This window comes from Micromys minutus (genome assembly GCF_963924665.1).
Source record: "Micromys minutus genome assembly, chromosome: 13".
NCBI lineage: Eukaryota > Metazoa > Chordata > Mammalia > Rodentia > Muridae > Micromys > Micromys minutus.
This window is the reverse complement of record NC_137982.1, coordinates 15,899,235-15,923,556: the sequence shown is the minus strand read 5'-3', so window position 1 is coordinate 15,923,556 and position 24,322 is coordinate 15,899,235. Positions and strand designations below refer to the sequence as shown.

General features: G+C 33.5%; 1 protein-coding gene across 1 annotated transcript in view; it reads left to right on the top strand.

Moving 5' to 3' along the window:
• Positions 1–24,322, top strand: part of LRP1B (LDL receptor related protein 1B) — a gene marked incomplete at both ends in the record, with an annotated part of 1,929,155 nt that overhangs the window by 1,806,043 nt on the left and 98,790 nt on the right. Inside the window, 6 exons of the mRNA XM_080928219.1 lie at positions 5,821–5,943; positions 11,638–11,763; positions 13,364–13,501; positions 14,296–14,430; positions 17,193–17,312; positions 19,071–19,312. Coding sequence (XP_080784345.1) covers positions 5,821–5,943; positions 11,638–11,763; positions 13,364–13,501; positions 14,296–14,430; positions 17,193–17,312; positions 19,071–19,312 — 884 coding nt within the window. The remainder of the gene's footprint in view (positions 1–5,820; positions 5,944–11,637; positions 11,764–13,363; positions 13,502–14,295; positions 14,431–17,192; positions 17,313–19,070; positions 19,313–24,322) is intronic.

Genomic DNA, 24,322 nt, shown 5'->3' with positions numbered 1-24,322 from the left:
TAGGAATAATTAGTTTAAGCTTAGCACTTTCTAGTACTATTCCACAATGTCTTGCTGTAAATAAAAAAAGCACAAATTTTTGATACAAAGAGTACCAGATGGAAGAATGTTTCCAGGCTAGATAATCATTAGGTCTGTGGTAGAGTGTAAGATATAGTGGTTTCAGCCTTTTCAAAAGGATTGGCCCTTGATGAGGCCACAGACTGTCTAGAGACAGGATAGAGTCTATAGAGAGACATGACAGGTCTACAGACACAAGACACAACCTCTGTAATTGGGTACTAACCAGAGAAAGCTCTGAACATCCCAGAAACAACTCAAGGACTATATGAAGTTCAAGAAAAAAATAGGCCAAAACAACAAAAACAACAACACCAAAAAGAAAAGAAAAGAAAAGAAAAACGATTATGCTTAATCTTTACACACAAAGAAAACTTTAACTATTTCCAGGTTACATCTTGTTTTACGATACTATCAAATCTTTCAATAAATCAAGTACTAACAAAAATGTATTCATATACTTTTATGCAAAAATGCTTAAAATCTATACATTTATCTTTGTTTTTTTTAATGAAATTGTTCAATTGATTAAAAAAGAAATGTAAGTACATAATAATAAAATAATAAAAAATGTAAAAAAGAAAGCACACAGACTCTGTAGATGACAATGTTGCTAGCAGTCCAACTGCACAGGTATTGTCAGTGCTCTTCAAGGACTTCTCTTCTATGTGGCTTTCATACTGAGATAACTAATGGTTTACTGGATTGAACAGAGTTGTTATATGTGTGAAATTAAACTTGTAGGTAGGGCTAACAATTTGTATTGTTGACGAGATGAGTTGCCTTGTATTTTTCCCATGAGGGAAAATGGCTTTTAATTTTAGAATACAGTATTTTGCAATGGTGTGAAGACCATTGTGATACAGTAATATTTTGGATATGCATCATGGCATTAAAAACATCCAGATGTTAGTATGTTAATGTATATTATAATAAATATGCATGTGGAAATTTAAAATGATCACAGGTTACAAGACATTTATATTATTGTTTTGTTATTTTTGTTTAAATGCAATATTTTATATCTTGATCATAGCTTTCTATCAATGGACTTTACATTTTAGTATCTGGAACATGATCAAAAGGGATGATACTGCTAGAGGTTCCCAAACATATAAAAATACCCACAAATTTCCATAGCTTAAATACTTCTGTTTTTTAAGATCAAGTGTTTATGATTAGATAATATCTCCATCTCACACCTGACAAGGTCTTATCCTAGGAAACATTTCAGTCCACCTCAGGACAGTATGGAGAACAGGAAAAGTACAATGATCTGACATAGCTGTCTATCTTGAGTAGACCTCACACTCTCATTTTGTAGTTATCTTTCCAGGAACAGGAACGTCCTGGACCACATGGTAGCACCAACCCATCCTCACTCTCATATAAAAGGTTCTGTAACTATAGCTTAGTTGCTAAGCTAATTTCTTTCATGCTCTATTTAACACCCTGTGCTAGTGCAGCTGGGGGCCTGGTGCTTCTGCCAACTAGTCATCCTTCAAAATCATTTTCCAGGTGCCTTGTTCATGGCAACTTCACACCCAATATGATAATGCTTCATTGTATGACATCCTGAGAAAACGAAAAATTTCAAGCATCTTTCATATTGAGATGAATTGAACTTAATGCTTCATAGACTGAAAGAGGTGGATATGTTCACTTGATCATTCATTTGACAAAGCTACACGTACCCTGTTTATTCACAGGTTCAACTTTGTAAAGGTTCTTTGAGCCTAAGCAATTATGTTTAAATGAAATTTTAATACTTGCAATTATATTCCTCCAGGAGAGACATGCTTACAAACTTAGTATTTATTTTAATACTCGGGAAGTAACTTTTGTATTGGAAAATATGAGAAAATAGAAAGCCAAATTAAGCCTCCTTTATATTAAAGTTACATTTCACCTATCACATTGAATTTGGACACCTGTACTAGCAAATGGTGGCCTAGATGTCATGATAGCTGCATGTCTTTGTGTGTTTGTTTGTGTGTGTGTGTGTGTGTGTGTGTGTGTGTGTGTGTGTGTGTGTGTGTGTTTGTGATGTATCATGGCACAAAGTAGAAGGGTAAGAGCAAAGTGTCTCAGTTCTGATTCCTGATATTCCTACGAGGGCAAGTGTGTGCACGTCAGTAACACTGGTGTTGTGGGTACAGAAATTAATAACTCTCAAAGGGTTGTGACCTGGTCACCTGAATCCTGTTGTGGTTTGAACATTCATTCTTGGTTTTACTTGTTATGGCATCTGTGGAAAAATGACTTAAATGTATGAAAATATGTAATCTTTGTAACACAATCTGGTCATTATCAGGTTCTTACAAAATTCTTTAGCTTATTGCTACAATTATAAGCAAATAGTATATTTATATTCTTGATGAAAATAAACAGTGGATGTCCAACACTCTTCTGGGAATATATAAATAAAATGGTATCTAACTCAATAGCTTAGAGAGATCACTTTTTTCTTTTTACAACACTGCTATACTAAAAACAAAATTTTATAAGATAATTAAAGTATGCCAAGAGTTCATAACCATCTTTCTATTTAATTTGCTGCAAAATACTGTGTGCCATGAAATTAGTAATTTAAATAATTCTTATCTGAAAATTTTGACTCTGCAGCACTATCCATTGATTTTGATTTTGGAAAAAGGTAATGAATAATCTGACATTATGTATCTATCTCTCTCCTCTCTCTCTCTTTTCTATCTCATTCACTACCTCTCTTCCTTCCTCCTCCTTCTCTTTCTTCCTTCCTCGTCCTCTTCTATATTTAAAAATTCTGTGTATCTAGGTAGCATTATAAGCTGGGATGGCCCCACACTCAATTCCTTTAATATCAGTTTTTAAAGTGCTGAAAATATTAAATAAATTAATACCAACATATTAATAAAGTATTCACTATCTTTCCATTAAATGCCATACATGCTTTGTTTTGTTTTGTTTTCAGAGAAAACAATTCATATGGTTATATGTTAGGTTAAATTGGGTTTGGTAATTGAGATTGCTCTTAGATTCTAGCACTTTAGAGCTTAGCAGACATTTAAAACATTCAAAGGAACATTTAAGTAATCTGTGTAGAACTTTGAAGCCTGACACAGTGAATGTCAACCAGTCAAGTATCAGAATAATTAAAAACTTGCAATTGTGTGTCTTTTACTTCTATGATTATCACTGGTGGCACTATGAGAGGAACCCATTTGACTTTTGAAATTTTGTTAAAATTTTTAGCTCCTGGTTTAACTGTTGCTCAAATTTCTGAACAGTAATTAGATCTGCTTCTTTCTTCCTCTAAGCATGTATCCAATTGATCATATTATGTTGTTTTTTAAAAAGTCAATTATGTGAAATCTGACAATTCCTTCCCTTGCCATGAGTTGTTTCTAAGTCACAACAATCATGACCATTTTCTAATAGAAAAAGAACCACATTTGTTTATTTTAATTATGAATTTATATCTTTGTGCTTTATTATTGGATAGTACTTGAGAATAGAAGTTTATGAGTTACTTTGTTTTGTTGGTGTTATATATTATTAATATTAAATCTTTGTGAATTTAAGAGGTTGTTGAGAGAAGTAAAGGAAACTATAATCCCAATGACCCTTGAAGTCTACGTTGCACTTCGTATCTGTCCATACATAGAACCCAAATACGTCAGTTCAGTTGGTTCTGTGCATGTGATATTGACACATCAATTTTATATACTAGAACTTTTATATTTCCTGTAATGCCTGATAGTATGAATTCCATAAAGGTAAACCTCACTTTCCTCTCCTCCCTCTTCTTCTTTACTGCAGGTCATCATAATTACCATCATCTTCCTTTGTCTCCATCCTTCTTCGTCCTTCTCTTTCTTCTCTCATTTCCTCTCTACTTGTTCTTCTCTATAGCTCACTGAACTCAATTTGTGCTGCTAATATACTCAAGGATGTGGGGCCATCAACTGGAACACAGTTGACCTACCAGAATCCTCATGTTGCAAAAACAACAAAACAAAACAAAACTTAATCTATTACTGTAGAATCCACTAACTGTAAATTCTCAGCTAGATTTGTAGGGATTATGAGGTCTTCTGACATCCATGCACAAATATTTATTTGGTTAATCTCTTTCAGGTTTCGAACAGATAAACACAATCGCTGATTCCATGAGTTTGTCATGTACAGAAGACACTCTGTAACCCTGTTTTTTTAATTGGTTGATTTTTTTTCTTTTGTCTTTTCTTTTGATGGGGGTGGAGGTTTTTTTTTTTTTTTTTTTTTTTTTTTTTTTTTTTTTTTTGCTTAAGGTTTTTGAGACTGGGATTCTCTATGTACCTTTGGCTGTCATGGAATTCATTCTGTAGACCAAACTGGTCTTAAATTCACAAAAATCTGCCTGTTTCTGTCATCTGAGTGCTAGGATTAAAGTCAAGCCCCATGACCACCAAGCTTTGACCCTGCTTTTTACTGACTTTGGACTTGTACAATATTCTTATCCTCTCATTTAAAATGGTGCCTAAGCCTTGGTACAAGAGGGTATCCTATACATGCCCCATTATTGTTAAGAGCTCCAGAGTCACTTACCTACGATTTAACTGTTTCTTCCCTCCATTGCACAAAGTAACTCCTCTGTGAATTCTGAAAATTGGACTGATCTACAAATGTAGAAAAAGTGATATGAATTTATAAAACAACCAATACTATGTCAGTGTGGCAAAAGTAGTAGAGGTTCTCCCTTAGAAAATTAGAGTTGCTTAGCCATGAATTATTGGCCAAACCTTTAGTACTATACTTCCTTCTATAACGTGGACAATAAATTCAATAAGAGAACAATGGTTACACCCATAGAATATATACCTCTTTTATGTCCATGGGCATATTTTGCTATGCTAGTCATTACTGTAATTTACAGAATTTAAAGAGTGGTGAATACATGCATATTCTCCTACAGCCATCTCCATTGCAACTTCTGGTACTATTAAAATTAGCCAGTGAAGGCAAAGGTTCATAGTTAACAACAACTTGGTTTCTCCATTTCCTATGACTAAAGAATATGCTTTCTTCAGCACAAATAATAATGTTTTAAAAAACCATAAAGAATTTTATAAAAATTTTATATGGTTTTAATGATCTTTTAAAAATCATATGGAATTAAAAAGAATAAACATTTTATAAATAATATAAATATGTATATATGAAATAAAATCATATGTGTGTGCGAGAGAGAGAGAGAGAGAAAGAGAGAGAGAGAGAGAAAGAGATTTTAATTGGAGTTAACCTACACAGAGGACAGAGGACATTATTCATCCCAGAAGCTATTCTTTTAACATTTTACAAAAAAGAAGCCCAGAGTCAGGAATGATATACATCCCCTCAAGTGTTGATCGGATCTGTTCCAAATACACTCCAAAATACAGTTTATTGTGATTGGTTTTGGTTGCCTGACAGAATTGGATAATATAAATTAATATCTTAAAATATGCAAACTTGTAAATTCTAACCAAAATGTGTTAAATTGAAGGTTCCTTATATTTATAAACAAAATATTTTTTTAGTATTCTCTAAAATCTGTTTGGCAATAATATAAATATGTTTTGATTTGTATAAGTGGAACAAGGTTTTTGTTAAAGGTAAATGTTTGGAAACTGTATTTTTATGATTATGCTGAAATAAACATAACAAAATTAAGTAGAAATAATAGAAAAATAGAGGATGCTGGTCCCTTACTTTTGGCATTACTAGTTTTCTTAATCGCCCTTTTCTTTAAAAATGAAGGAGGAAGTATATGCAGAGCTGATGAGTTCCTGTGCAATAACTCCCTTTGCAAGCTCCACTTCTGGGTCTGTGATGGAGAAGATGACTGTGGTGACAACTCTGATGAAGCCCCTGAAATGTGTGGTATGGTCTCTCACATGGTTCTTAATGAGATCTTATGTTCTAACTCTCTAACGGGTACCATAGAAGTACTAAGATGATATACACATTCCATATTCCTGTGGTCAGGTACATGTAGTATATCATCAGACAGAGCTTCTGTCTGGGTAATAAAGAGATCACTTTCTAAAAACTTCATGACTCTGTAAACAACATATTAACATCTGAGCCTGTCATGTCATAACTATTCAGAAGATAAATGCACTGTTTAAATAGATTTATATACAGCAGATTGATTTTGAACTGAGTGAAATACATTTAAGTATTTTTCCTTAATTCTAATGTGTGTTTTAATATAAGGAAACTTAACAATTAAGTAAATGGGAATAATATGAATATTTAAGTGACATACTTGAGTAAAAACTCACTTCATAAATCAATGTACAATATACACAAAATCACATTGTACATTCAGCATTGAGAATTTAAGAAACAAACAAACTAAACACAGCATAATCATTACTAATGTTTTAGGGTATGTGAAATGAAAAAAATAATAGTAAAAATTGAAATTATCAACATAACTAATTTCTTATATTTTCTAATTAATAAATTAATTTGTTTAGATCCTGAGCACAAGAGTCTTTCTTTTCTTTTTACCTCCTAGTACTCTCCCCCAAAGTCCCCTTCCTGCCCTATTCACTCCTCTTTACTTTCTCTTCAGACAAAGGGCAGCCTCCCATTGTTATAAACCAACCTTGGCATGTCAAGTTGCAGTAGGAATGGGTATATCTTCTTCTATTAAAGCTACATGAGGGATCCCAATTATGGGTCTTGAGTTAGATCTATTCCAAATTTTCTGAGAAACTGGCAAATTGATTACCAAAGTGGTTGTAGAAGTTTGCTTTTCCTCCATCAATGGAAGAGTGTTTCCCTTGTTTCACATCATCACTAACATGAGCTGTTACTAGCTTTTATAAAATTATTATTATTCTTCTTTAATTCTTTAAAGTCCATTCTTCATCCCCATTCTGGTCCACCCTCCGACTGTTCCCCATCTCATATAGGCTCACACCCACCCCTTCTCCATGAGCATGTCCCTACACCCTACACACACACCCCACAAGACTTCTCCAGTCCCGGGGGTCTCACATCTCTACATGGTTTGGTGCTTCTTCTCTCTGGTAGGCCAGACCAGGCAATCCTCTGCTGGAGTGTGCTGTTTGATTGATGGCTCAATATCTGAGAGAGTCTCAGGGGTCTGGTCCATTTGAGACTGCTGCTCTTCCCATGGGGCTGCCCTCCTTCTCAGCTTATCCAAATTTCAACCACAGAGGTCTCCAGCTTTAGTCCATCAGTTGGGTGATAGTATTTGCATATGACTCTTCCAGCTGCTTGTCGGGCCTTGCAGAGGGCAGCCATGATTGGCTCCTGTCGGCAATCACCGCACAGCATCAGTCTGGCCTTGGGGTCTCCCTTTAAGTTGTATCCAATATGGGCGTGTCACTGCATCTTCTTGCTCTAAGGCTCTTCTCCAGTTTTGTCCCTGTAGTTCTTTTAGACAAGAAAAATTCTGGGTCAGAGCTTTTGACTGTGATGGTAACCCCATCCCCCCACTTAATGTCCTGCTTAATGTCCTATCTCTCCAATGGAGGATGACTCTACAAGTTCACCCACCCCACAGTAGATCACTTCATTAAAGGTTCCTTTGATTTCTGAGAGTCTGTCACCCTGAGGTCTCCAGTACATTCTAGAAGGGCCTCTTACCTCCTACACCCTGTGTTTGCCTGTTTCCATACTTCCAACTGACCCTCAGGGCTTCAGAACTGTTTTCTCCCCAATACCTGATCAAGTTCCCCACTTTGTCCTGCTCTCTCTCCCCTATCTACAAGCTGTGATTTTTTTTAACCATTTTATTTTTAAAAACAAAGATAAATGTACAAATTTTAAACATTTTTGCATAAAAGTATACAAATACATTTTTGTTTTTTTTTTAAGGTTTGATAGTGTGCATTAAGATCTTACTCATTACAATGAGCATAAAGTACATGTAAAACAGGATGTAGCCTGGAATTAGTCAAAGTTTTCTTGGTGTGTAAGAATTAAGCATAATGTTTTTTTTTCTTTTCTTTTCTTTTCTTTTTTTTTCTTTTCTTTTCTTTTCTTTTCTTGAACTTCATGTAGTCTGTGAGTTGTTTCTGGGGTGTTCAGAGGTTTCTGGGGTTAGTATCCCATTATCAGTGACTGCATATTATGTCTGTTCTTTTGTGACTGGGTTACCTCACTCAGGATGATATTCTCTAGATGCATCCATTTTCTTAAGAAGTTCATTAAGTCATTGTTTCTCATAGCTGAGTATTACTCCATTGTGTAAATATACTAGAATTTTTTATCCATTCATCTACTGAAAGACATCTGGGTTCTTTCCAGATTCTGGCTATTATAAATAGGGCTGCTATGAACATTGTGGTGCATGTGTCTTTGTTGTATGTTGGAGCTTCTCTGGGGTATGTGCCCAGAAGTGGAATAACTGTGTCTTCAGGTGGAAAGGATATCTATCAAGAAAATTGTCCAATTCTTTTAGATTCTTTTAAATTTTGTTCAATACAAGGTTTTGAATTATAATTAATCATTGGATTTTCTTTATGTCTATTATTATATTTGCCTTTTCATTTCTGATTTTATTAATTTAAATGTTCCATTTACTAGTGATAACTGTCTATGTTGTTGACTTTCTAAACGAATAAACTTCATTTTACTGGTTTTTGTTATTGTTTTCATTGTTTTTATTTCATGGATTTCAGCCCTTCCTTTGATTCTTTCCTCCCTACTACTTCAAGTATGCTTGCTTATTTTTGTTCTAGAGACTAATGGTTTGCTTTACATTGTTAGTAGGGGTGCTCTACATTTTTTTATGTATAAACTTAATTTGAACTTTCCCTTTCCACAGGTTTCAATGTGAAAAACAAGTTTGAGTAAATGATACTTTCATTTGAATTTTAGGAATTTCTTTATACATAATTTATACATAATAATTTTAGAAGTTATTCAGTAAAGAGTTATTCAGTTTCCACGAGTTTGAGGTTTTCTGATGGTTCTGTTGTTGTTGAAGTTAGTTTTAATCTGTTGTGGTTTGATAGGATGTAAAATTTATTTTATTCCAGTTTCCTTAAAGCTGTTGAGACTGGATTTTGTGATTGAGTATTTGATCAAGATGGAGGAATTTTTATTAGGCACTATGAAGAAAATAGACTCTTTTTTTCTTTATTAAAATATTCTGTAGATATCTGTTAGGTCCATTAGGCTCATGTCTCTTAACTCCTGTACTTTACTGCTTATATTTTGTGTGGATGACTTATTCATTGCTGAGATTCTAGTAATAAAGACTCCAACTAGTAATGTATGATGTTAATTGTATGGTTTAAGCTTTAGTAATGTTTATTTTACAAATATGGCAAAGCATTGCTGAGTGATTAAAGATCTTAAATTAGCTGTTCAATCATGTGTAGATGCAAGTAGAACTGTAATGATTTAAGCAATCATCCACAAAGAGTCAGAAGCTCACTCCCGTCCATTATTTCACATAATTCTTACCAACCCTCTACCTTTTCTTCCAGTCTCTTTTCCAGCTTTGTGACATTTGGTTTAATTTATAATCTATTTAGTTTTACCAGCACAATAAGTGTGATCAATGAATAGGAACTGTCTATTGGAGTCCAGGGAAGCAATGAGTGACAACTTAACTAAAGGCATGGACTATCTCTCTATGAATATGTCAGTGGAAAGTAATTTACTTATAAATGGTGAAAAACCCCAATCCCATCCTCTATATATGCTTGACAACTGACAAACTAAATTTTACACAGAGCCAGTGAAGGCATCTAACACTACTGTGAGGCCATGATTATAATGGTCAAGAAGGTGGCATTTTACAGCCTTTGCTCATATATTCTGGCTCTGACTTTTTTCTTTCCTGCCTTTTCATTAATGTTGCATGAGCTTTAGAAGGGATGCATTTGTTTAAGTGTGAGCACTTACCCATCACATATTTGTTTTATAGTTCATGAAGATATGGGCCTATATCCACTATTATGTATTAGAAAAAGAAGCTTTTATGAGTAAGATTAAGAATAATATTTTGTAATGGGTATAAATTATATGTTTAAGAGACAGGTTAGATCCAGACAGCTAAGGGAAGACATAAAAAGTTAAGATAGGACTAGACCCTGGTCAGAAGAGAGAAAGAATAGATAAAAGCCAGTACCTTGTGGCAACCACCTCAGGGTAATTCAAAATGTCCCCAAAATTATCTTAACAAGAATCAGGACCTGACTCAGAACTACTGTATATTTAGCCAAAAGGAAGGGCACTAGGAAAATGACTACTTTGTAAAGGGCTGGCCACACAGCAGCTCCAGCCTCAGGGTAACCATGGTCTCCAGATAGGTAGTGTTAGCCCCTGAATCAAGGAAGTCCATAGACTTCAATGTCATCAGTGGAACGTTGTGACACTTATGGTAGGTTGTTATGGTTATCACATATGGGTATGAAATATCCCAAAGCACTGATAGTTTAAAGGTTCTTCAGCAGGTGGTACTGTTGAAGAATGATTGGATCATAAGGTGGATGACTTCAGAGGTTTACTCCATTGATTATTTTATAGTTGGACAGTTAACCCATCAGCCTGCTGCAGGAAATGAGGACAGTGAAGGCTATTTCTTGTCCTCAACCCAAGTCTTATTTCCTATCATGAGGGAAGCACTCTTTGTCAAGTGTTTCTTTCTATGATGTTCAATTTTGCCTCAGGCCTACACTGATAAGGCCAAAGAACCATGGACCAAATCCATGAGTCAAAATAAATGTTTATTCATTTCTGTTGTATCAAGTGTTTTGTCACAATAGTGGATACTGACACACATGGGTAAGGGTTGTTGTCTATATGTATGGAAAGGTGAAAATTATATATATTCATAGTGTGTGTTCACAGTATTGTATAAATGGTACCACATCGAGCTTGAAATAAAAACTTGTTTATCAAAAAAAAAAAAAAAAAAAAAAAAAAAAAAAAAAACAGAAATAAAGAAAGAAATAAATCTGGTTGGCTAAGTGACTTCCATTCCATGAATTTTTTAACATGCTTAGGCATGGATTCCTTTGTATGATACTTTTTTTGGGGAGACATATTCAGGCATATTGTTAGAGGAAGTACATCATTGTCAATGCCTGTTTTGAGGTTCCTATGTATAGATTCCACCCAGTGTGAAGTGTCCCCTACTGTCTGCCTGCCTAAGATAGTCTCTTTCTGGCTGACTTTGGCTCAGCATCTGTAAACATGTCTGCCTACATGTTGCCAAGCTTCCAGTTATAATGACAATAGACTGAACCACTGAAATTGTAAGCCAGTCCAATTAAGTGTTAGCCTTTATAAGAGCTGTTTGAGTCATGGTATCTCTTCACAGCAGTAAAATTTTATCTAAGACAGGAACCAAAAAAAACATTTATCCCTTGCCCAATTTATTATCTTCAACCATATACTTTTCTGTAATAAGTAATGTGAGCACAGCCTTCTATATTTTTTCTAAAATCCAAGATTCTATATTTTTAATTAAAAGCAAAAGGCATATTTACTTTATAAAAAGAAAGTATATTCTTCACAAGTCAATATATCTGAAGGATTCATTTTATTGTTGGTTGTTTTCTTCTGTTTTTGTACTTTCAGTCAAATTTCTGTGCCCACAAACAAGGCCTTACAGATGCAGAAATGATAGAATCTGCCTGCAACGTGAGAAGATATGCAATGGAAATAATGACTGTGGGGACAACTCTGATGAAGAACACTGCAGTGGTAAATCTGTTCCATTGCAAATATTGATTTAGTAGCAATTTAAAAGATAAGAGTATAAATTTATTACTTATAATTAATTATGGCAAAAAATCTTTTTGAGTATAAGAAGGCTTTTTCCCAGGTGCCAGAGCTTCTCATGGTAATATTGAAGGGAAGACAATATTTATTTATCTGCATTAAAAAAGTTGTATGGTTTATGCAAAGTCTTGCCCTAAGGTACTTTATGCACAATACTATTAATCTCACAGAACAAAAAATGACTTGGTTTAAAAGAGTTCCTTGTTAAAAACAGAAATGGAAAGGAAAAGGTCTACATAAATTATGTATAGATATAATTTTTCTCAATATTTTGATATGAAAAAGCTTTAATACCACAGGTACATATACAACAAAAATGGTTTAGAAACATATTGGACTCAACCTCATCTAAGGCAATCTGTATCTGATAAAAAGTCCTACTTTTTAAAAAAGTCATATCATATTTTATTATTATTAAATGCATATAGCAATAAAATGACACACAAATCAATACATTTCTCAATTCTTGCCAGTAATGTTTCTATTTAAATACCAATTATTATAAAAACCCACCACTAGTCAATGTTCAAAGAATAAGGAATGGTCAACTTGAAGTGGAATGCATATGTCACATTTTCCACTCAAGGCTTAGAGATCTCTGTGAAAGAGGGAACAGAAATACTGTAAAAGGTGGAGGTTGTGGATGATTTCAAGGAAATAGTGTTTTTCAGAGAAGGAGCCTTATGTACATATGAAATAATTACAGAATTCTTAAGCCCTAAAAAGCTCATGCCTGGCAAAATCCCAGCATCAGGTCCTCAAAGAGTGAAAGTCTGACTCCCAGCTAAGAGGCAATTCACAGTTGATAGTTCCTGGAAGAGGGAAAGTGTGCTTTCTTCAGTAAAATTAAACTGTGTATATCAACCATATCCCACAGTAGCACCTAAGCTTAGGAGTAGTTGTACAAGACAAACTGGGCAATTTGGTTTTGTATTATCTTTATTACAGGTGAAAGTAGCTCTTTTTTTTCTTTTTTCTTTCTTTACCTCTTTATTTAAAAAATAAAAAGGGGGATACATTTACAGATTTTTAAAGGTATTTTGGTATAACATTATATGAATAATTTTGTCAGTACTTAGTTCTTTTAGAGGTTTGATAGCATGCATAGAAATCCCACTAGTTACCATATGCATGAAGTACATCCAGTAAGACAGAGCAATAACATGAAAGGGACAATGAATGAGTGGGAAAGATACATGAGGAGCTGGAAAGGGGAATGAACATGATCAAAACATACTGTATGAAATTCTCAAAGAATAAAGTATTATTTAAAAATCTACTTGGAATAATATCCATACATTACCTTGTAAAAAGTGAGTTCTCTTAAATATATGGAATGTTTTCATTTTTCCAATTTCTAAAACTCTAAAAATTTAGATGGTTTAGTTCATAAATCTTGTTTATAAGACAGAAAATTTTGTATTTTAATTGCATTTAGTAGAACCGTGAATACACTGTGATCTCAGTATTTCCAGTTTTATGGTATGAAACACTCATTAACCACTTTGTCAATGATTCCTAGGTAAATTGTCATTAAATTCCGAGCCTTGTAAGAAGGATGAGTTTACTTGTAGTAACAGAAATTGCATCCCCATGGAGTTCCAGTGTGATGGGTTTGATGACTGTGGTGATGGCTTCGATGAACAAGGCTGCATGAAGAGTGAGTGGTTTCAATTAAAGGACTACAGGAAGGTGGATGCTCTAACATGAATAGCTCTACTCCTGTGTGGAGACAACTCTTCACTGAGGAAATATGCCAGACCTTTGCTAAAGAAACATTTTTGGAGGATCACCTAATTTTTGAACTATGAGATAGAACAGTTGACTTTAGCATGAATTTGATCAGATGATGTAGTTTAGGATCAACACCATCTCCATAATTGAATGCCTCTGGCTTATTTGCATTCATAGGAAGTAATGTAATGAAATTAAAACTACTGTACTGAGGTTAAAGGGAAGGGTTGCTTTGTTCTAACAGCATCATAAGCCTGTTTTCCACTCAGATGTTACTTTTTATTACTGTGCCCAGATCAAAAATAGATCAGGCTGTGAATTTGGCCTTCTAGCCACTGATAAACTTATGTGCATGGAAGTTGTAAAAAAAAAACAAATCTAGGAATGGTTCTGGCTCTTGGAATAAGATACGTGATGGATAAATGCTGTTGTGAAAATGGCCTTGGAAAACTATTGACATCGCTCATTTTTAGGAAGCAATTTAGTTTGACAACAAGCTGTCAATATCACCGTAAGCAGATGTTCTCATCTGTATTTGATATAATGAATCCAGTCTTCTTAGACCATGTGAGTTTCATAAAAAAGAAGAGTATGTATATTTAAAAAGCCAAAACTTTAATGGGAATTGTCCACATAATAATATATTTCAAATTAAAAATATCATATCCAATTAAAAAAAACAAAGTCCTATTAGATTTGATTCTACTATTTAAATCCTAGCTCCCACTGAACACACCTGTGAGAACAATGGGAATCCGTGTGGAGATGATGCATATTGTAATCAAACAAAAGCATCTGTTTTCTGTCGCTGTAAGCCTGGATTTCAGAGACACATAAAAGGCAGAGAGTGTGCAGGTAAAGTACATTTTCACATTTTCTTAACAGCTTTGTCCTCAAAGCCATGGCTTATAAAGACTCCTGAGGCTGCTAGGTTGTGAGAGGACCGATAATTGATTTTCATAAAAGCTATGTACATTTCATTGAGAGAGGGGGGAGGGGGAGGAGAGCAGGAGGATATGGAGAGGGAGAGGGGAGATGGAGGGTGGGAGGGAGGGAGGGAGAGGGAGAGGGGGAGAGGGAGAGAGAGAGAGAAAGAGAGAGAGAGAGAGAGAGAGAGAGAGAGAGAGAGAGAGAGAGAGAGAGAGATAGAGAGAGAGAGAGAGAGAGAGAGAGAAAACCAGCCTGGGCTTAGGAGCATGTTTGTTTATACATCTAAGCTGACCATCACTGAGAGTATAAGACCTTTCCAAACAAATTCAGACTTCATCTCATAGAAGAATATATATGAGATGATACATTTTTCTTGACTGTAGTATTTCTCATGCTATGGCAAATAATTTACTTTGAGAAACTTGTAAGCTTTGGTCCTTGCACCATGATTTAAACAATCTTTTCTAATAAGTCTTTAAAATTTAAAGTCAGTGTCTAAATAACTTTCTTGTCAACTTCTGATCATGTAAAAATTAGGCATTAAATTAAGAGAAAATATCAGAATAATCTATATGTAAATATAACTTACATCAGGGCTTTAACTATATAAAGCCATAAATTAGGCAATCAAATTTACATATATGTAATCATACATGTGTGTGCATGTATATCTGTATATATATTGCATTTGTCCAATTTTATAGTATTAATATTTTAATATATAATATTTATTTATTTTAATTTGCAATAATCTCAGATGACTGTATAGAATATTTCTTTTTAAATTACTTGGTTATTTAATTAATTATTTTGGTACACATATGTACATCATTTTGTGAGCATATGGTGGCTAGAGATTGACCTCATTACTTTATGACTCTACACATTGTTTGGGTGAGATTCAGCCTGTCAAAGAACCTGAACTTCACTGATTGGTTAGAATGATTGATTAGGAAATTTCAGGGATCCTTCTCTTCCCACTGATTTCCCTGGTCCTGGTATTACAAGTTTATTCTCTGTTGCCAACATTTTATGTGGGGCTTGGAGATCTAAATTCACGTCCTTGTGCACTGAGTGTTTATCAAGCACTATCCAATGAGTCATCTCCAAAGCCCTTTCAAAATTCTAAAATTATCTATTTTCCAGCTCTAACATGTCTAGATTTCTGGTTTTTAAATGATTTACATTTTTATCAAAAATATCTAAAATCTAATTAATTCTACCCACACAAAGATGTTTTTATACACTTTGAGTAATTTGCTCATGTGGCACATTTTCTTACTATAATGTACCACTGAAAGTTGGCACACTACGTTTTCTCTATTTTATTTAAAACAATTTTTCTGTTTCAAGTCTGGGCATATTATTTATATGCAAATACATACATATGTACATACATACATACAGCAAGAGAGAGAGAGAGAGAGAGAGAGAGAGAGAGAGAGAGAGAGAGAGAGAGAGAAAGAGATAGAGAGAGAGAGAGATTGAGAGAGAGAGGCTATAAAGACATAAGTTTTGACAGTATTGATTACCTAAAATGCCCTTGTCAGTAGGCTATTCCTGCTTAGTGTATGTTTATTATCTTTAGAAATTCTGTTCTCAATATTTTCTCCTTTTATTCTTTTTCAAGGAAATATAACCACAATTACATTTGTCAGTTTAAATAACTATGTTTTCATGATTTCTATATACCTCTGTTGTAGATTCAAATCAATTCTGAACATTAATTAAATATGTGTCTACAATAATAGTAAAATAGCAATTTCCATTTCATATTGAAGAAGAAAAATGTATTACCTAGATTTTTTCAATTTAGTTTGTTAGGGTCTTTCACTTGCCTGTATGTGTGTGTGTGTGTGTGTGTGTGTGTGTGTGTGTGTGTGTGTGTGTGTGTAAATGCTGTTTTTTATTAAGTTCACAACATTTTAGGTGAATACAATTTAAAGAAAGGCCAGTATATTAGATGGAAACAGGAAGACCTTAACAGTGCTATAAATGGTGAATGTGTGAAATCAGAAAAGACTTGAAAAATTAGGAACCTCTTATAAGCTAAAACACAATTTTACATTAGATACCATGCCCAGAGATAAGCTGTGGGAAGAGCTGACACCCTAAACAAAGCAGAACATCTACTGTAATTTAGATGGTTAAGTGTTGATATGATATATTTTACTTCATCCCCAAACAGTAAATGTTCATTACACAGAAAGTAGCTGGTACTATAGTATTGCAGGAGTCATTTGAGAAATGTCATAGCAAAGTTGAGTGTATAGTGTCATGATGTCATCTGAAGATGTCATTGGCAGTGGCTGTCTATAGCATTGAGCCTTTAAAGGGCTAGAGATTGTTAAACAAAAGACAGTTACTTTTGTGAGCTAAACCTAATTTGAGATATGAATTTACCTTACAGTCAGATTATATAATCAGGGCAAATATACACTATGTAGGAAGCAGAGGAATCTATATGAATGTAGAGGAGGAAAACACATGATCAACAATCCACCTGATCTACGTTTGCCCTGTACTCAGAGGCATGTTTCAAATGACAGACCTCACCTGTGACTATTTTAGTTCTAGCTGACTCAGCTCTTCTTATGTGCTGATGGCTGTTCAGGTTCTCTGTTTAGTTGTCAGAATAGTCTTTATTTTGCATTGGTGAAGATGGATTCTTAGCTCTTCTCTCATAGATCTCAATGAATGCCTGGTGTTTGGAATTTGCTCCCACCACTGTCTAAACACACGAGGATCATATAAATGTGTCTGTGACCAGAACTTTCAAGAAAAAAACAACAGCTGTATAGCAAAAGGTAAGGTAATTAAAAATTCATTTTGATTCTTAAGGGTAAAGTTTTGTACATTGCCTTTTACCAAAAGATTTATATTAAATAGTATAAAATATTTAGATATTAAGGCAATCGATGTGGCTATTTTTTATTTTGAAATGTGAAATATATTGTCCTTTAATTAAAATATCATGTATTTATTCTGGAAACTTCCGAAGACTCCTTTTTGGGCTCATTTTAAAACCTGCCATGTATTCCGGTAGCTTGTATTGCTCTGATGCTCAGTAAACCACAAGAGCTTGCTTGCTTGGATCTCTGTCTTTTTAAATAGTCTAGTAAAATAGTTCTAAGTAATTTACAGGGACAATTATTAAAGATGGAGCAAAAAGTGTTAAAATTACTTTGTGTTTGTAACAATTTGGAAGTAGAATAAAAAAAATCTAAGCACAAGGCTTGTATCCTAAATGCAATAATTCTGTTCTTTTCGGTGAATTTAAAACTATATTTTACAACTGTAAAACCCTGAAAACATAAGAATTAGGATTGTACCATGAAGGGGATTTGTGTCTGACCTTTCAGAATTTGAATATAAAACCTTATTTCTAAAGTTTTGTAACTTTTCAACTCATCACTACATTTTATTTTATTTAAAATACAGGTATGGTGCTAGACTTCTGAATATTTAAGTTGCTCATGTATTTTATAATTATATAGCTTTAAAATCATCAGCTACACAGAATGATTAATAAAAAGTAATCACTGGAGAAAACAGTTTCAATGTCATTTATCATTTGTAAAAGATGTTAAGTGCACTTGCCTTTGAATCCTATGACACCATGTGGCCTAGAGAAAGTCACTGAAATATTTGAGGCTTGGTTCTTTATGTACAAAATTGGAGTATCATATCTATTTTCATGATATATTTAAGAAATCAAAATAAGTTGTAAAAGAATTAACATTATAACTAAAACAGAATAAATATTCAATAGTATTTATACTATTAAATGAGTTTTTGTGTATTATCAAATTCTGTGATGCAAAGTATGGCTGAAATGGACATAATTCCATCTACCATAAGTACCTAAGTGTAATTTGCACACTTACATTTCAGGACACAGATTATTATTATGCTTCTTTGCAAGAACTATATTGCATCAAAGTTGCTCTAGGTTTTAATTAATGTTTTAGTAATATTAGAATTTTCACTGTGGCTTTCCATTTTAATCAATGTGAAAATAATCTTAGTATGTGGTACAGGTGTCAAAACCTAGGGCACACTCTCCAATTTGATTGGGAGCAAACTGAAATTACACAACCATAATGTAACAAAGAAGAAACTGTTAAATCAAAAATAAAACACTGCAGGATGTAGCTTAGTGATGGAGTTTTTACAAACCCATTTGTTGAATGAATCTCTAATCCCTCAGAATAAAAGAGATTCAATAGCTAAAATTATAGGGACACATAGGATTACATCCAAATGCCAAAAATCAAAATGTCAGAACACAGCATGTTCTGACTTGCCAAAAACATCCTTTTTAATCTCTAATTTATGCATATAAATTAAGCATTGTACTTCAAAAAGGAAGTGTCTACTAGTGGTTATTGGGAAAAAGTATTAAGCAGAAATCAAATATGAAAAAAATTTTAAAAGGTATAAAAATTGGAGATATTCACGTTGGAAGTAGCTGTATAAATAACAATTCAAGATAATTTAAATTATCATCATTTTGCTATAGTTGAAATTTCCTCTATTTTGTATTTTATTATAATAATCTGCAGGCTCTGAAGATCAAGCTCTCTACATAGCTAATGACACTGACATCCTGGGTTTTGTATATCCATTCAACTACAGTGGCGGTCATCAGCAGATTTCTCATGTTGAACATAATTCAAGAATAACAGGGATGGATGTGTATTATCAAAGAAATGTGATTGTCTGGAGTACTCAGTTTAATCCAGGCGGGATTTTCTTCAAAATGATCGATGCCAGAGAAAAGAGACAAGCGAATAGTGGCTTGATTGTAAGTAAATAACAGAAAATCTGAAGGCTATGCCTTCTTTCAACATTCTTACTTTAAAAAAAAATCAAGGTATCTGAAGAACTAAGATAATAAGTTATTCATCCCACAAAAGAAGTAAATGTTTCTTTCTATTTTTACAAAAACATGCTTACTGTAATTTCTGGTTTATGTTTTGCTTGAATGCATTTACCATTGCTACTTAGGAATGGAAATGAATAGCAGCTGACTATTTTGATCACTTTATATTTTATGTTTAAATTTCATGCATCTTGTGAGCAGAGCATTTTTCATTTTAATGTTGGAATGGAAGAGTATGTGTACTTTTTTCATTAGAAAGTAACATAATATGGATAAAATTGTTTCAATTTTAAAATATTATAAATCTACTTATGAGACAAGGAACTACAGTTTCACTATTCCTTCTTTTGAGAAATGCATTTCGGAGATCATTTGACTGATACAGGAAACAGATATTGATTATCATGACTAGCTATGAAAATAATAAAGTAAACCACTTGCTAGGAATTGTAGTTGTTGTCAGTCTCTATCTGCATCATAGCATTTAAAGTTATAGCTTATTTTGTATTTTAATTTGGGAAGAAAAGAAAGATGGATACTTAACTTATTTTAAAGGAGCCTAGCACTTCTCCATACAATTCAAAAGCCTGGGTGATACCACAGAAATGTCTAATAGCATTCACACACATGAAGTGCACCAAGGCACCTGTTTGGATTCCTCACTAACTTGGTTTTACAACAGAATCTATCATAAATAATGAAGCCACATGAATGATCGTCGATGCAGCTTAGAACACATTTTAATTTTATACTACAATAAAGATTTAAGATCCAGAAATACTACTTCATGCCTTGTTGATCATATTTTAATTATATTTTAAGGCAATCTTTATATTTTCAGTTAAGTAAATATATTATGTGGAAGGGGAGGGGAGAGGTAACCCATGAGTGTAGGTGCCTTTGAAGAAAAGAAATTAATGGCATTAAGAGTTTTAGGTGGTTGCAAGCCATCTGACATTGGTATTCTGAGAACTTGAACTCTGAAAAGCTGTTCATATTCATAATTTATGAGCTTTTTCTTCAGGTACAATTTTTAAATTAAGAAACTTAACTAATGAAATCAGGTTTAGAGTAGATCAACTGTTCCTAAAATTTTCTGTGTAACTGAGTTCTTCAAAGCTTCCTGCCATAAACATTGTTAGTTCTATTTCTACTCAGAACAGGTCCAGGACATAGAGTAGTTATTTTACAGATCATTGTGTCCACCATCTTGCAGAACTGTCTTTTCTCTCTGTCTTACCACAGAATGGCACATAGTCATTGTATGTGCAATGTTTGGCTGTAGAAATGATGTCTGCTTTCATATCCCTCATGAAAATGAAGGTTGCTTGTAACCTCGTTTTCTTGCTCTTGGTGTCTGAAATGCACTGCTTGGCCTGGCTTTGAATTTTGTTCTGTTCTCTATCAGTTCTTTAATTTTCATAACCTAATTTTAGGTATTGAAGTGAAAACCAATTAAGCATATGACATAATTATTACAGATTGATCTTTAAATATATTAATTTTATATAAAGCTTAACATTGTATGTACTTCGTAACTGTATTTCTAAAATTGATTGACAGGATGCTGTGTGCTGCATGTTGAACTAACCATGATTTAGAGTTCTGATATCTAATCTGATGTTTGATTTTTAAAAATCTCTTATATGTTTAATTTGGGTATAATAATTTTGAGTGAAGCTTATTTTATTTGATTTTGTTTTTAGATATATTTATATATAATCAGTGTTAATAAACACAATTTTATAGATTAGATGTCAAAACACTTAATATGTGATTACTAAGTTTTTATTTTTATTTAAGCAGATGTATGTGTATGTATATTTTATTTATACAGTGTATACATTTATATTCAGTCATGTCTACAGCTCTCTGCAACTTTATAAGAAAATTGCTTGTAATCAGTGGTAAAGATTTTAATTAGACTTGTCTGAAACAAGATGCAAAACCTAACTTACATTTAAATGATTGTGATAACCTTGTTTCATGGTCTAGACAATTTTCTCTAGTGTTTTCAGAAAGAAAATAGGTAGCAACATTCACCACGAAAGCTGTGGATTACTGCAGGATAACACTCTCTGCCAAAGAGCTAATAGCTGACTCAATGCAACATCATAGAGCAGGGGACTGTTGAGTCATTAGCTTTCCCAGTTGTCTCTACATGACTTTCCACTGACATTTCAGGCACTATAATATCTTTTAAAAGTCAAGGGTGTCCTAATGAAGAAGACAATTACATTGTGTGCTTCACTACTACTTTGTAATCACAGTGCCTTAATGTATAAAGGTATAAGACTATGAACAATTTGATTTATTGTAAATTTCAGATAAATTAAAATCTTTGACTCTCAATTGTACATCTGAAAAAAAAAAATGTTTACAGTCAACTTCTAAAGCCCATTCCAAGTAATGAGCATTTGTGATTTCACAAAGACAGGTAATAGAATGTGTCTGTCAGCTTTTACCTAAGGCTTCTATTTCCCTGAAATCCATCCTGTGTATAAAGAAACATTTTATTTTCATTTCAGATAAAAGTGTATGTTTCTAATACTTGCCAGCTAGTCACCAATTAGTTCAGAGAGCCAAAAATCTATTTTGTGTTCTAAGTTTAGACATAAGTGTTAAAAAATACTGACTGAGGATTCCATAATTTTTACAAAACAAAACTCAATACTTTTCCAGATGATTTTGACATATATTATGTTCTCTAAAATTAAAAACAAAGATGGGAAAAATCACAGAATCAAATAATGAATATATTAATACCTTTATATCAATTTCTTCTGGTTTTTAAAATTTTTATTAAAAAATTTATTTATGCTACAAGACTCCATCTGCTAGGATAGTCCCACTGCTATCAGGACACAAAATCTGCAACAGAGAGTTGATCTGATAGGAATGCTCTCAGTCCTAAGCCCACAGGTGAAACCACATTTTCTCTCCACTGACTGTCTAAAGAAAAACTAGCCAGAAACCCACAGGGAACAGGATTTGTGGAGTTGCCTAAAACTGGACCCTTCCAGTCTCCATCTGCACCAAGAGATTGGATCATCTCATTGCCATCAGGAAATAAAGCCCTCAGAAAGTTGATCACCAAGGAACTATCTCATCTCTAAGCCACAGACTCACAGGTTCATGGAGAAAAACGCTTCAGTTCGACACAGAAAGACCAACTAACATCACAGATAACAAAATGGCAAGACATAAGCACAAGAACCAAAGCAAAAGAAATGAAGACAACCTGGCAATATCAGAATCCAATTCTCCCAACACAGAAAGTAGTGGATATCCCAACACATCAGAAAAGCAAGATTCTGATTGAAAAATTATACCTCATGATGATGATAGAGGACTTTAAGAGGGATTTGAATAGCTTTCTTAAAAAATACAGGAAAAAAACAAATAAACAAGTAGAAGCCCTTAAAGAGGAAACAGAAAAATCCCTTATTAAAAAAAAAAAAAAAAAAAAAAAAAAAACCCTACAGGAAAACACAAAGAAACAGGTGAACGAATTGAATAAAATTAACCAGGATCAAAAAATGAAAATAGAAATAATAAAGAAATCACAAAAATACCCAACTCTGGAGATAGAAAATCTAGAAAAGAGAGATCATGAGTCGTAGATGCAAGTATCACCAACAGAATACAAAAGATAAAAGAATCTAGGTCTAGAAGATACCATAGACAATAGTCAAAGGAAATGCAGAAAGCAAAAACCTCCTAACCCAAAACTCCCAGGAAATTAAGAACACAATGAGAAGACTAAACCTAGGAATAACAGGTGTAGAAGAGAGCAAAGTATCCCAAATTAAAGGCCCAGGAAATATTTTCAACAAAATTACAGACAAAAATTTCCCTAACCTAAAGAAAATGATGTACATGAATATACACGAAGCCTAAAGAACTCCAAATAGATTGCACCAGAAGAGACTTTCTTCCCATCACATAATAGTCAAATCACCAAATGCACAAAACAAAGAACGAATATTAAAAGCATCACCGAATAAAATGTCAAGTAACATATAAGGGCACACGTATCAGAAATAACCAGACATCTCAACAGAGACTATGAAAGCTAGAAGATCCTGGACAGATGTCATACAGACCCTAAGAAAACACAAATGGCACCCCAGGCTACTATATCCAGAAAACCCTCAATTACCATAGATAGAGAAACCAAGATATTCTATGACAAAAACAAATTTAAACTATATCTTTGCACAAAACCAGTTCTACAAAGGATAAGACATGGTAATCTCCAACACAATGAGGAAAGGTACACCCTAGGAAAAGCAAGAAAAACTCTTCTTGCAGCAAACTCAACAGAAGATATCTACACAAACATAATTTTACCTCTAACAACAGAAATAATTGGGAACAACAATCATTATTCCTTATTTTCCCTTAACATTAATGAACTCAATTCATAATAAAAAGACTGAGACAAACAGACTAGATACTTACAGGCAGTATTTTGCTGCATATAGTAAGTGACTTTCAGTTCCAAAGACAGACACTATCTAAATGTAAGATCCTGAAATTAATTTTCCAAGCAAATGGTTCCAAGAAACAAGTTCAAATAGCCATTCTAATATTGAATAAAATTGACTTTTAACAAAAAGTTATGAAAAGAGATAAGGAAGTATATTTCATACTAATAAAAGGATAAATTTATCAAGATAAACTCTCAATCCTAAATATCAATGTGTCAAATGCAGGGGCACTCACATTAAAAAAAAAAGAAAAAAAGAAAAAAATTTTACTACAGCTCAAACTATATATTGCACAACAAACATTAATAATGGGAGACTTCAACATTCCACTCTCATCAATGGAGAGATCAAAGAAACAGAAACTGAACAGAGACACGATGAAACTAGCAGAAGTTATGAAACAAATGGATTTAACAGACATCAATAGAACATTTTGTTC